Raw genomic sequence first — 13,959 nt, forward strand, 5'->3', positions numbered from 1 at the left:
GCCACGTTTTGATTTCAGTGAATTTTATACAGTAAATAAAGAGAATTCTGTTCCTAGCATTTGCTATCTTGATAGCGCTCTTGCTCTGTTTGTCTGTTATGCCACTACTGTGATGACTCTCTGCCTTACTTATCCAGCATTGATCTACAGTATATGTCCATTGTGTCTGTTGTTCTCGACCTCTATGTTTAACCACTTGCTAACTGTTTGTTCAGTGCCTGATATGCTTGTATATATTTGCATCTTGCTCTTGTATTCTATACAAATACAATTCTTTGATTGCAACTTACAAACTTGGCTTGCTGGTCAAATTACTTAAAGAGACACTGAAGCGGAAAAATATATATGATATTATGATTTGTATGTGTAGTACAGATAAGAAATAAAACATTAAGATCAGATACATCACTCTGTTTCCAGTACAGGAAGAGTTAAGAAACTCCAGTTGTTATCTCTATGCAAAAAAGCCATTAAGCTCTACGACTTTGAAAGTCGTGGAGAGGGCTGTTTTCTGACTTTTATTATCTCAACTGTTCCTGAACTATCTAATTTTTCTCTGCCAGAGGAGAGGTCATTAGTTCACAGACTGCTCTGAAAGAATCATTTTGAATGCTGACTGTTGTGTAATCTGCACATATTATAGAATGATGCAATGTTAGAAAAAACACTATATACCTGAAAATAAAAATATGGCCTGGTGCACACCAAAAACCGCTAGCAGATCCGCAAAATGCTAGCAGATTTTGAAACGCTTTTTCTTCTTTCTCTGCAGCGTTTCAGCTAGCATTTTGCGGTTTTGTGTAGCAGTTTTGGTGTAGTAGATTTCATGTATTGTTACAGTAAAGCTGTTACTGAACAGCTACTGTAACAAAAAACGCCTGGCAAACCGCTCTGAAGTGCCGTTTTTCAGAGCGGTTTGCGGTTTTCCTATACTTAACATTGAGGCAGAAACGCATCCGCAATCCAAAATCTGCAGCAGCCCGGGAGTATGCGTTTCTGCAAAACGCCTCCCGCTCTGGTGTGCACCAGCCCATTGAAATACATTACCCTAGCGGATCCGCACCCGCAAGCAGATCGCAAACAGCAGCGGAAACGCTCCGGTGTGCACTAGGCCTATGAGAATATTTTCTTTGCTGCTAATCTTCTAATAATTATTCATAGTACACAACCAATTCAATATATCATATATTTTTTTCGCTTCAGTGTCTCTTTAACTAGGTCATTTGATGTCATATTGGTCCATCTTACAGGCCAAGCACCCACATTAGACACTTGTTAGTCTATATCTGCAGGTGTGAGGACCTCTCTAATCCAAAGCTTCTGTAATACTGACACATGAGCGCTCTCTTGTAAAGATTCCTGTTCTAATGTGGAGAGGTATTAGGGGTTTGGGAAACTGACAATTTAGAATATTATGCTTACCTCCTTCAGCACGTTTGCCACAAGCTGCCGTTCCTTTGTCAGCCTGGCAATTCTTTGATCCAACTCTTCACTCTGGTCAAAAGGAAAAAATGCATTATTAGTATTAATATATTATGATCAGGAAACAAGTAGTCAGTCAGTTGGTGTGCTAAAGAAATATCAATACAATGCTTCAGGCTTGCCAATTAAGCTATTAGCAGCTCCAACAGAGTTATCTCGTTTGAGATAAGTGCAGTGCTTTTGCCCTCAGTCAGCAGAACTCATTTTGCTGTACATTCTTGGAATGCTTTGACCTCTTTCTGGTAGGAGAAAATATAGAAACTGAAAGCAGAAGTCCTCTTATTGTCTCACTGCCCCCTAGTGACAAGTGGTCATAAATACACATTACAACAGTACTAATTAGAAGCACGGAAATGTAAAAAGTAAGAAAAAAAAAAGTTCAAAAATAAATTGACTTGGAACACTTTCAAGCCTCTAAATAAATTGGTTAAGGTGGGCCTAAACTGTTCACAAAGGAAAACCAGAAAGGCCCTGTCCACTGTGGTCAGATACATTGCAGAAAAATTCTGCAGGTCAACTCACTGCCCATACAATTCTATGGGCCTATTCACAGTAATGGATCACGTTTTTCTAACTCGCTACATGCACGCTTTGTTTTAAAGTCTATGACCAGTCTCCATTGCAGTTCACAGTCATCATAACACGCGAGTTATACAACTGACCACTGTAAACCTAGCCAAAGGCAAACAGTACAGCTGGCTGTCTTCATCAGCCCCCTGGCAGTTTTTCATTTACTGAATTCCGGTGATCTCCATTTCTACTTGCAGGTAGTGGTTTATGACATATTACTCAATTTGGGGTAGAATCAATTAACCAAGATTTTTGGCATATTCCCTCTTTGCAGACACTGTCCTCTTCCTTGGCCTCAGTACTATGCAGACACTGAATAAAAACTAGCAGTGTTAACCTCCCGAAAGGCTACTGACGTGCAGGGCCGGATTTAGGCCAAGGCCACTAGGCCATGGCCAAGGGCACCACAAGAGCAAGGGCACCAAAGCAGCAGGCTAAACTGGTGCAGCATTTGCAAGCTTGCAAAAGCTGCAATGCAGGGAGATTAGGCTAGCGCATGACCACGGTACTTTTCTGCTAGCCGCCTGTGCAGTAATGACCTTGTTCTCTATGCGCGTTTGCATTGTGGCTGGCGGCTATGGACTTGGGCAGCATTGGTGGAAGCTTTTGCACTGGAGACTAGCTGAGAAATGAGTGACACTGATGGCTGCTGCAGTGTGAAGTTGAGCTGCCTACCTATCCTATACTAAAAGAAGGGAATGGGAAAAGGAGGGATTAAGGGCGTCATCTGGCTGCCTATACTGGAGGGAAAGAGGAGAGGGGTCATCTGGCTACCTATACTGGAGGGAAAGGGGAGAGGGGTCATCTGGCTACCTACAGTGGAGGGAAGGGAGAGGAGTCATCTGGCTACCTATACTGAAAGGGGGTGGCTGGTGACAGTGGCCTTGGGCAGTAAAGAGTACAAATCCGGCCCTGCCAACGTGAATTTGTGAATGCTGATAGTAAAAGACTTCCCATGTCTTCTCACCCAGAAAAAAAGCAGAGGAACTTTTTATCTAAGTAATATCAGCTCACATCTTGACAAATGTACTAATTTTTGCAGGAAACGTTTGTTAGTACAACAGTTATTTTGCAAACCATTAGAGACCATAAATGAACTGTACATTTCTCAAAAAACTGTGGCTAGCAATAGAATTATGGGGTATGTCTGTAAGATCATTTTGAATAGTTGTGCTGCAGTGGCACCTGCTGGCAGAAAAGCAATATTGCTTATACACAGGCTGTAGAGATCTGTGCCTTTGCTCTGATGGGAATAAAAGGTTTGCATGGAGTTTAATCTTTTTCCCTTTTAAGGGTTCAGGGTCCATGGTTAAAGTATTTGAGACAAAGAATTAGCAGTCCAGCCAGGCAATTTGAATTGTTTAAAACGAAATAAATATGGCAGCCTCCATATCCCTCTCAATTGAGAAGTCCTTTAACGGATAGCTAGGCTCTCTTTGGCCTAGTGCACACCAGAGCGGTTCTGCTGCGGTTTGCGATCTGCTTGCGGCTGCGTATATGCTTGGGTAATGTATTTCAATGGGCTGGTGCACACCAGAGCGGGAGGAGTTTTGCAGAAACGCATACTCCCGGGCTGCTGCAGATTTTGGATTGCGGATGCGTTTCTGCCTCAATGTTAAGTATAGGAAAAACGCAAACCGCTCTGAAAAACGGCAGATCAGAGTGGTTTGCCAGGCGGTTTTTGTTACAGTAGCTGTTCAGTAACAGCTTTACTGTAACAATACATGAAATCTACTACACCAAAAACGCTTCACAAAACCGCAAAACGCTAGCTGAAACGCTACAGAAAAAGCGTTTCAAAATCTGCTAGCATTTTGCGGATCTGCTAGCGGTTTTTGGTGTGCACCAGGCCTTTGTTATGGAGCCATCTCATCTTAACTGCCTTTTTAAAATTCACAAAGTTTGCCAGTGAAAACAGCAATTTGACCTGAAGGACACATTGGTTTAGTGGATAGAACTCTCGACTTGCAGGGCTAGGTCCTGGTATGAATCTGGGCCAAGACACTATCTGCATGCAGTGTGCAAGTCCATCCGTTTTTCCAGTTTCCTCAGAGGTCCCACAAACATAAGTTAAAGGAACACTATCAAAGTTGTACTTTTTTTCACCTTAAATAAGCAGAAGGGACTTCGTAATGACATTTTAGTGGTAGTAAAAGGGAAAAAAATCTGGCACCTGATCAGACCTTACATATGGAGAGCTAGGGTAGCGGGTTGCGTGTGGCAATAAGAATGTATAAGAAGCTTTCTCTCCTTCCCTCAGCACACTGCCCTGCTTGGATAAACAATGCACGCTATGCTGACAGGAGAGTCTTGTGGGCAGTGGCGTATGTAGAGGGGTACAGGCATGGCTAGTGCCATGAGCGCCCCCCTGTACCATGGGCACCATGCCTGCACCCTTGTTGTGCAGCCGAAGCTGCCTGGAGTGTGTCCCGTCTCCCTATAACGGAGACACACACGCACAGCTGCTGGTTCCGTCCAGGGGAGAGATTAGAGAGGAGGCGCCACTAGGGGGAGATCCAGGCAGCTCTGAAGGCTCTGCAGAGAGGGGGAAGCACGCTGAGGAAGGTGGAGCCGCTGCAACTGCACGAGAGATGAAGACTTTGCGACTGGGATTGATCCTCTCGCTCAGACTCTTGCCAAGCAGATCTATTCTGCAGGATGGGGAGTAGAGTCATCAAGGCAGCACTTTACAGAGTACATAGTCATGTCACTGACTGTCCTCAAAGGAGCTTACAATCTAAGCCTACCATAGTCAGTGTAAAGGTGGCCATACACGGTACAATTTTTCTTTTTTTTTTTTGATTAATAATTTAGTTCGACTATTCCGTTAGATCGAATATAAAGATTTTTCCAGCATGTCCGAACTGATTTTTCTCGAAAAAAAACGGTATAATCGTTCAAATTTCTTGATCGAAAAAAATATTTTCAACTCATTCGATTATTTAGATCGAATAAACTGTATAATTGAACGTTTTTATTGTACTATGTATGGCCACCATAATGTCCTACCATATTATTATTATGTATTTATTTATACAGAACGGACAGAGTACTGAGAGGGAATAAAAAGACCGACAAAAACACAGACGACTATAACAAATGTGCATTAGAAAGTGGGAGCCTCTGACTAGTGGGGGGGGGCGCAATTTCAGTGTTTGTCATAGGCGCTATACTACCCAGATACGCCCCTGCTTGTGAGCGGACGGATTTCAGTCAGTCTGATTCAATGATCCGCTTGCTCACAAGACACTCTCCCTGTCAGCGTAGCTTGCATTGTTTATCCAAGCAGGACAGTGTGCAGAGGGAAGGAGAGAGCTTTCTATAGGTCGCCACTAACGGTCCAATTTCTAGCGAAAAATCGTTCGAGCGATCAGAAATACTGATCGGACGAAAAATTGTTCCCTACACCATCAACGAACCAATCTTTGCTTCCTATCACAACCAACAAGAAAATCCAAATTTTGGTTTGACAAAAATCCAATCGGACGACTATTTTTATAATAGTTTGTAATCGATTGTGCCCATCAACTGAGATTATTTACAACCAATCCGATCAGAATTTCCGATCGCTCGAACGATTTTTCGCTATAAATTGGACCGTTACTGGCCCTTTTTACACATCACAGACTGTCAGCAGACACCCTAGTTCTCCATATGTAATAAGGTGACTGATATGTGATAAGGTGACTGATGTTTTGTTTTTGTCCATTTAGGGCCTGTACACACTGCTGCGCTTGTGCTGCGTTTTTAAAATCGAATGCGATTTTTAAATCGCAAGCCTTTATGAGAATAGAAAAAGCGCATTGCACCAGTGTGTACAGGTCTTCACGATTTTCATTATTTTTCAAAAGACCTTGTGATTAAAAAACGCATGCAATTTGAAAAGCGCAGCAGTGTGTACAGGCCCTTACTACCACTATAGGTCACTACATAGTCCCTTCTGCCTATTAACCACTTGACGACCGCCCCCAGCCGATGGGCGGCGGCAAAGACCGGTCCCAAACGACCGCAATACGCCCATCGGCGGGGGCGGCTGCGGGAGTGGCTATGCGGCGATCGCGTCATTCGTGACGCGATCAGCCGCCGGGGACTGGCTCCGCCCCCCGTTCGCCGTAACCCGCCGGCCGCTCGGAAGCGCCGGCGGGTTACTGGCATCCGGATCGCCGCTGCAACAGTGTATAATAGGCTTTGTAATGTATACAAAGCCTATTATACTGGCTGCCTCCTGCCCTGGTGGTCCCAGTGTCCGAGGGACCACCAGGGCAGGCTGCAGCCACCCTAGTCTGCACCCAAGCACACTGATTTCCCCCCCCCTGCCCCCTGATCGCCCACAGCACCCCTCAGACCCCCCCCTGCCCACCCCCCAGACCACTGTTTGCACCCAGTCACCCCCCTAATCACCCATCAATCACTCCCTGTCACTATCTGTCAACGCTATTTTTTTTTTAAGTCCCTAATCTGCCCCCTACTCCCTCCTGATCACCCCCCCACCCCTCAGATTCTCCCCAGACCCCCCCCCCAGACCCCCCCCCCCCCGTGTACTGTATGCATCTATCCCCCCTGATCACCTGTCAATCACCTGTCAATCACCTGTCAATCACCCGTCAATCACCCCCTGTCACTGCCACCCATCAATCAGCCCCTGATCTGCCCCTTGCGGGCAATCTGATCACCCCCCCACACCAATAGATCGCCCGCAGATCCGACATCAGATCACCTCCCAAATCCATTGTTTACATCTATTCTCTCCTCTAAACACCCACTAATTACCCATCAATCACCCCCTATCACCACCTGTCACTGTTACCCATCAGATTAGACCCTAATCTGCCCCTTGCGGGCACCCAATCACCTGCCCACACGCTCAGATTGCCCTCAGACCCCCCCCCCCCTTATCAATTCGCCCGTGCAATATTTACATCTGTTCTCCCCTGTAATAACCCACTGATTACCTGTCAATCACCCATCAATCACCCCCTGTCACTGCCACCCAACAATCAGCCCCTAACCTGCCCCTTGCGGGCAATCTGATCACCCACCCACACCAATAGATCGCCCGCAGATCCGACATCAGATCACCTCCCAAATCCATTGTTTACATCTATTCTCTCCTCTAAACACCCACTAATTACCCATCAATCACCCCCTATCACCACCTGTCACTGTTACCCATCAGATTAGACCCTAATCTGCCCCTTGCGGGCACCCAATCACCTGCCCACACGCTCAGATTGCCCTCAGACCCCCCCCCCCTTATCAATTCGCCCGTGCAATATTTACATCTGTTCTCCCCTGTAATAACCCACTGATTACCTGTCAATCACCCATCAATCACCCCCTGTCACTGCCACCCATCAATCACCCCCTGTCACTGCCACCCATCAATCAGCCCCTAACCTGCCCCTTGCGGGCAATCTGATCACCCACCCACACCAATAGATCGCCCGCAGATCCGACATCAGATCACCTCCCAAATCCATTGTTTACATCTATTCTCTCCTCTAAACACCCACTAATTACCCATCAATCACCCCCTATCACCACCTGTCACTGTTACCCATCAGATTAGACCCTAATCTGCCCCTTGCGGGCACCCAATCACCCGCCCACACCTCAGAACGCCCTCAGACCCCAGCCCTGATCACCTCGCCAGTGCATTGCTTGCATCTATTTCCCCCCTCTAATCACACCTTGAGACACCCATCAATCACCTCCTGTCACCCCCTAGCACACCTACCCATCAGATCAGGCCCTAATTTGCCCCGTGTGGGCTCCTGATCACTCGGCCAAACCCTCAGATCCCCCTCAGACCCCCTTCCGATCACCTCCCCAGTGCATTGATTGCATCTATTTTCCCCTCTAACCGCCCCCTGAGACACCCATCAATCACCTCCTGTCACCCCCCTAGCACTCCTATCCATCAGATCAGGCCCAATACATCCTGTCATCTAAGAGGCCACCCTGCTTATGACCGATTCCACAAAATTTGCCCCCTCATAGACCACCTGTCATCAAAATTTGCAGATGCTTATACCCCTGAACAGTCATTTTGAGAAATTTGGTTTCCAGACTACTCACAGTTTTGGGCCCGTAAAATGCCAGGGCAGTATAGGAACCCCACAAGTGACCCCATTTTAGAAAGAAGACACCCCAAGGTATTCTGTTAGGTGTATGATGAGTTCATAGAATATTTTATTTTTTGTCAAAAGTTAGCGGAAATTGGATTGTTATTGTTTTTTTCACAAAGTGTCATTTTTCACTAACTTGTGAGAAAAAATAAAATCTTCTATGAACTCACCATACCCCTAACGGAATACCTTGGGGTGTCTTCTTTCTAAAATGGGGTCACTTGTGGGGTTCCTATACTGCCCTGGCATTTTAGGGGCCCTAAACCGTGAGGAGTAGTCTAGAAAACAAATGCCTCAAAATGACCTGTGAATAGGACGTTGGGCCCCTTAGCGCACCTAGGCTGCAAAAAAGTGTCACACATGTGGTATCGCCATACTCAGGAGAAGTAGTATAATGTGTTTTGTGGTGTATTTTTACACATACCCATGCTGGGTGGGAGAAATCTCTCTGTAAATGGACAATTGTGTGTAAAACAAATAAAAAAATGTGTCATTTACAGAGATATTTCTCCCACCCAGCATGGTTATATGTAAAAATACACCACAAAACACATTATACTACTTCTTCTGAGTACGGCGATACCACATGTGTGACACTTTTTTGCAGCCTAACTGTGCTAAGGGGCCCAAAGTCCAATGAGTACCTTTAGGATTTCACAGGTCATTTTGAGACATTTGGGTTCAAGACTACTCCTCACGGTTTAGGGCCCCTAAAATGCCAGGGCAGTATAGGAACCCCACAAGTGACCCCATTTTAGAAAGAAGACACCCCAAGGTATTCTTTTAGGTGTATGATGAGTTCATAGAAGATTTTATTTTTTGTCACAAGTTAGCGGAAATTGATATGTATTGTTTTTTTTTTCACAAAGTGTCATTTTCCGCTAACTTGTGACAAAAAAAAAATCTTCTATGAACTCACCATACTCCTAACAGAATACCTTGGGGTGTCTTCTTTCTAAAATGGGGTCACTTGTGGGGTTCCTATACTGCCCTGGCATTTTAGGGGCCCTAAACCGTGAGGAGTAGTCTAGAATCCAAATGCCTCAAAATGACCTGTGAATAGGACGTTAGGCCCCTTAGCGCACCTAGGTTGCAAAAAAGTGTCACACATGTGGTATCGCCGTACTCAGAAGAAGTAGTATAATGTGTTTTGGGGTGTATTTTTATACATACCCATGCTGGGTGGGAGAAATCTCTCTGTAAATGGACAATTGTGTGTAAAAAAAATCAAATAATTGTCATTTACAGAGATATTTCTCCCACCCAGCATGGGTATGTGTAAAAATACACCCCAAAACACATTATACTACTTCTCCTGAGTACGGCGGTACCACATGTGTGGCACTTTTTTGCACCCTAAGTGCGCTAAGGGGCCCAAAGTCCAATGAGTACCTTTAGGATTTCACAGGTCATTTTGCCACATTTGGTTTCAAGACTACTCCTCACGGTTTAGGGCCCCTAAAATGCCAGGGCAGTATAGGAACCCCACAAATGACTCCATTTTAGAAAGAAGACACCCCAAGGTATTCCGTTAGGAGAATGGCGAGTTCATAGAAGATTTTATTTTTTGTCACAAGTTAGCGGAAAATGACACTTTGTGAAAAAAAACAATTAAAATCAATTTCCGCTAACTTGTGACAAAAAAAAAAAATCTTCTATGAACTCACCATACATCTAACGGAATACCTTGGGGTGTCTTCTTTCTAAAATGGGGTAATTTGTGGGGTTCCTATACTGTCCTGGCATTTTAGGGGCCCTAAACCGTGAGGAGTAGTCTTGAAACGAAATTTCTCAAAATGACCTGTGAAATCCTAAAGGTACTCATTGGACTTTGGGCCCCTTAGCGCAGTTAGGGTGCAAAAAAGTGCCACACATGTGGTATCGCCGTACTCAGGAGAAGTAGTATAATGTGTTTTGGGGTGTATTTTTCCACATACCCATGCTGAGTGGGAGAAATATCTCTATAAATAGACAATTGTGTGTAAAAAAAATAAAAAAATTGTCATTTACGGAGATATTTCTCCCACCCAGCATGTGTATGTGTAAAAATACACCCCAAAACACATTATACTACTTTTCCTGAGTACGGCAATACCACATGTGTGGCACTTTTTTGCGGCCTAACTGCGCTAAGGGGCCCAAAGTCCAATGAGCATCTTTAGGCTTTACAGGGGTGCTTACAATTAGGCACCCCCCAAATGCCAGGACAGTAAACACACCCCACAAATGACCCCATTCTGGAAAGTAGACACTTCAAGGTATTCAGAGAGGAGCATAGTGAGTCCGTGGCAGATTTCATTTTTTTTTGTCGCAAGTTAGAAGAAATGGAAACTTTTTTTTTTTTTTTTTTTTGTCACAAACTGTCATTTTCCGCTAACTTGTGACAAAAAATAAAATCTTCTATGAACTCACCATGCCTCTCACTGAATACTTTGGGATGTCTTCTTTCCAAAATGGGGTCATTTGGGGGGTATTTGTACTATCCTGGAATTTTAGCCCCTCATGAAACATGACAGGTGCGCAGAAAAGTCAGAGATGCTTGAAAATGGGAAAATTCACTTTTGGCACCATAGTTTGTAAACGCTATAACTTTTACCCAATCCAATAAATATACACTGAATGTTTTTTTTTTTATCAAAGACATGTAGCAGAATAACTTTCGCGCTCAAATGTATAGGAAATTTTACTTTATTTGAAAAATGTCAGCACAGAAAGTTAAAAAAGTCATTTTTTTGACAAAATTCATGTCTGTTTTGATGAATATAATAAAAAGTAAAACTCGCAGCAGCAATCAAATAGCATCAAAAGAAAGCTGTATTAGTGACAAGAAAAGGAGGTAAAATTCATTTAGGTGGTAGGTTGTATGACCGAGCAATAAACCGTGAAAGCTGCAGTGGTCTGAATGGAGAAAAAGGCTCTGGTCCTTAAGGGGCGAAAAGACTGTGGTCCCGAAGTGGTTAAAGGTGTTTAGAAAAAAAAAAAAAAAAACTTTGATAGTGTTCCTTGAATAGACTTCCTCCCCAAAATCAGCCTTAGGCCACGTTCGCAGTGGTGCGTTGTGGTGTAACGGCCGCTTTCTAACATGGTTTCCCGCACTGTAATGCACCACCTAGCAATGTTTACAGTGCAGCACAGTGCGGTGTAATGGGTTGTGGTGTGGTAACGCCCTGCATTACCGCTACATGCATGCATGAACAGTAAAAATGAAGTAACTTCATTGACTGTACGCTTCACTGTATCCAACGCATCGCGATCATAACGTGGTGCTGCTCTCCCGATCACTTGCATTCCTGTTGTCCCATTGAACGCAATTGCCACTGTAAATGTGGCCTTCGACATTAAGGGCCCATTCACACTAGGGCGATTTCCGCTAATCACCAAAGCGATTGCGCTTTTTAAAGTGCTATTCTAACCTATGGCAGTGATCTCACTGCTGTGATGGGCGCCAATCGTGGACGTTTTTGCGATTAGCAACAATTGTGTTACCTGCAGCATTTTTCACAAAGCAAGGAATATGACCATATATAGCACCACACCTTCAATTTGAAAAGATATAACAATTTATTTCAATAATTATAATATAGCACCATAGAAACAAAGTTAAAAACATCTAAAAACCAGAAAGGCACCTCATTTCACTGGTAAATGTCAATAAAGAAAAAAAATCACAATGCATAATTATAGTAGCAATAATATATATCACCAGGGTAGCTCAATGTGAGAGCTGCCACAGGGATTGAACCCGGGTTCAGTAAGCCAACTCCTAAAGTGCATGAAAAAGTGGACAACAATGAGAAGTATGATCAAACAACATATAAATAACAGTGCAAAACCTGTGGAGAGAAAAGTGCATGACGTGCTAACAATAAATAAGGAAGATCAGCCCAGTAGTAGGGATCCCCCACTCTTGACAAAGCGGCGTGACTGCCGCGATACCGGTAGAGCAGTCTACCGGGGATCTCCTCCGCATTCCTGGGCACCTCTCTGGTTTTACCTCCACATGGGTCACGTAAGCCTATTCTTCTCCACTGTCACCCTTGCTGTTAGGGTCCCAGCATCATATTACACCATCATTCAGCGTCCATTGGCTGCTACTGGGCTGATCTTCCTTATTTATTGTTTTTTTTTTTTTTTAACAGGTAAGTTTTTATTGAAATTTTCAATTTTTTGGTTACAACATAACATAACATACTATAGGACCCAAGGGGTCCAACTTATCTATCTTAACTGAACAATGGGTCATTACATCATTAGTAGGAAGTCGAGAGAGGGAAAAGGATAGAGTCTTCAACGAGAAGGGTCGTGAAGAGGAAAAGGGGGAAGAAAAGAAGAAGAAGAAGAAAGGATCATCTCATCATATCTTTGCATATAATTGTCACCAATGTCTGAAGTCTCATTCCATTGTTGGATTTTGCAAATGATTATTAAACCAGAATAAAAAGAGCTTGTCTTTATAAGTTCTAGAGTTGAGTCTTAATTACACAAAGTCCTGATTGTGGTATTCAGGAGAGACCATCAAGGCCCGTCACCTAGTGTATTGCAGTGCATGCACCCCCCTCCCACCCGGTTCCGCCTGCAGCCTCAGCCACACCATGGATTCCTTTGTAATTATCACATAAGGATGTTCCTCCTTATTTATTGTTAGCACGTCATGCACTTTTCTCTCCACAGGTTTTGCACTGTTATTTATATGTTGTTTGATCATACTTCTCATTGTTGTCCACTTTTTCATGCACTTTAGGAGTTGGCTTACTGAACCCGGGTTCAATCCCTGTGGCAGCTCTCACATTGAGCTACTCTGGTGATATATATTATTGCTATTATAATTATGCATTGTGATTTTTTTCCTTTATTGACATTTACCAGTGAAATGAGGTGCCTTTCTGGTTTTTAGATGTTTTTAACTTTGTTTCTATGGTGCTATATTTTAATTATTGAAATAAATTGTTATATCTTTTTCAAATTGAAGGTGTGGTGCTATATATGGTCATATTCCTTGTTTTGTGCATTGCTATTTTTGACTAAGCACACACTTATACTTCACAGTGTTGCTGGAACACATTTTCTCTTACCTGCAGCATTTTTGCGGCGATTCTGGAGCTCTCTGCTTAATATAGTGCTGAACGTGATCGCTCTGAATCGCAAAAGTGTAGTGATTTTACCGCTCTAATCGTGGTAACATCAACCGCTAGCGTTTTGCGCTTTATAAGTGTGAACTGGCCATAATAGGAGCGTAGTATGTTAGGTATTAGATTGTGAGGGACAGCTACTCACAAAGTTCTACAGAATATGCTGACCCAAAATTCCATTTGAATGTAGTTCTCTGCTTGCCGGTAGTGGAGTATCACACCACAGTATTCGGCAATAATTAGGGGCCAGGCTACCTTCACTCACCATGTTCTTGTTGCACCTCTCCATAGCTCTCTGTCGGGATAATTCATCCAGCTGTCTGTCCAGTAGATCCTTCTGCCTGAGGATTCCCGGGTCGTGCAGAGCTCTGTCTGTAGAAAGAAAACTCTTTAGGCTGAATGCAAAAGACTGTGGAACAAAAGGATATTCTTACACCAATCATGCATCAGGTTTTTTTTGCCCGATACCAGTTATGAAAGAAAACCTACACCCATCCTGTTATCTAAATATCTGAAGCTTAAAGGACAACTATCGATGAAAAAAATGTTTATTTAATACACTTTTAGGGTTTACATTACCAGTAGTGCTAGGGGCACTTTATTTATTCCCACAGTTCTCTATCACTGCTTTATAATCATCCTTCACTTCC

The 13,959-nt window shown here is 43.6% G+C and overlaps 1 protein-coding gene across 4 annotated transcripts in view; it reads right to left on the minus strand.

Moving 5' to 3' along the window:
• Positions 1 to 13,959, minus strand: part of SETX (senataxin) — a 142,081-nt gene that overhangs the window by 22,299 nt on the left and 105,823 nt on the right. For all 4 annotated transcript variants that reach the window (XM_068248869.1, XM_068248870.1, XM_068248867.1 and 1 more), the window contains exons 16-17: positions 13,575 to 13,681; positions 1,423 to 1,494 (exon numbers count right to left, since the gene is read on the minus strand). In XM_068248869.1, coding sequence (XP_068104970.1) covers positions 1,423 to 1,494; positions 13,575 to 13,681 — 179 coding nt within the window. The remainder of the gene's footprint in view (positions 1 to 1,422; positions 1,495 to 13,574; positions 13,682 to 13,959) is intronic.

Source organism: Hyperolius riggenbachi, chromosome 8, assembly GCF_040937935.1.
Source record: "Hyperolius riggenbachi isolate aHypRig1 chromosome 8, aHypRig1.pri, whole genome shotgun sequence".
NCBI lineage: Eukaryota > Metazoa > Chordata > Amphibia > Anura > Hyperoliidae > Hyperolius > Hyperolius riggenbachi.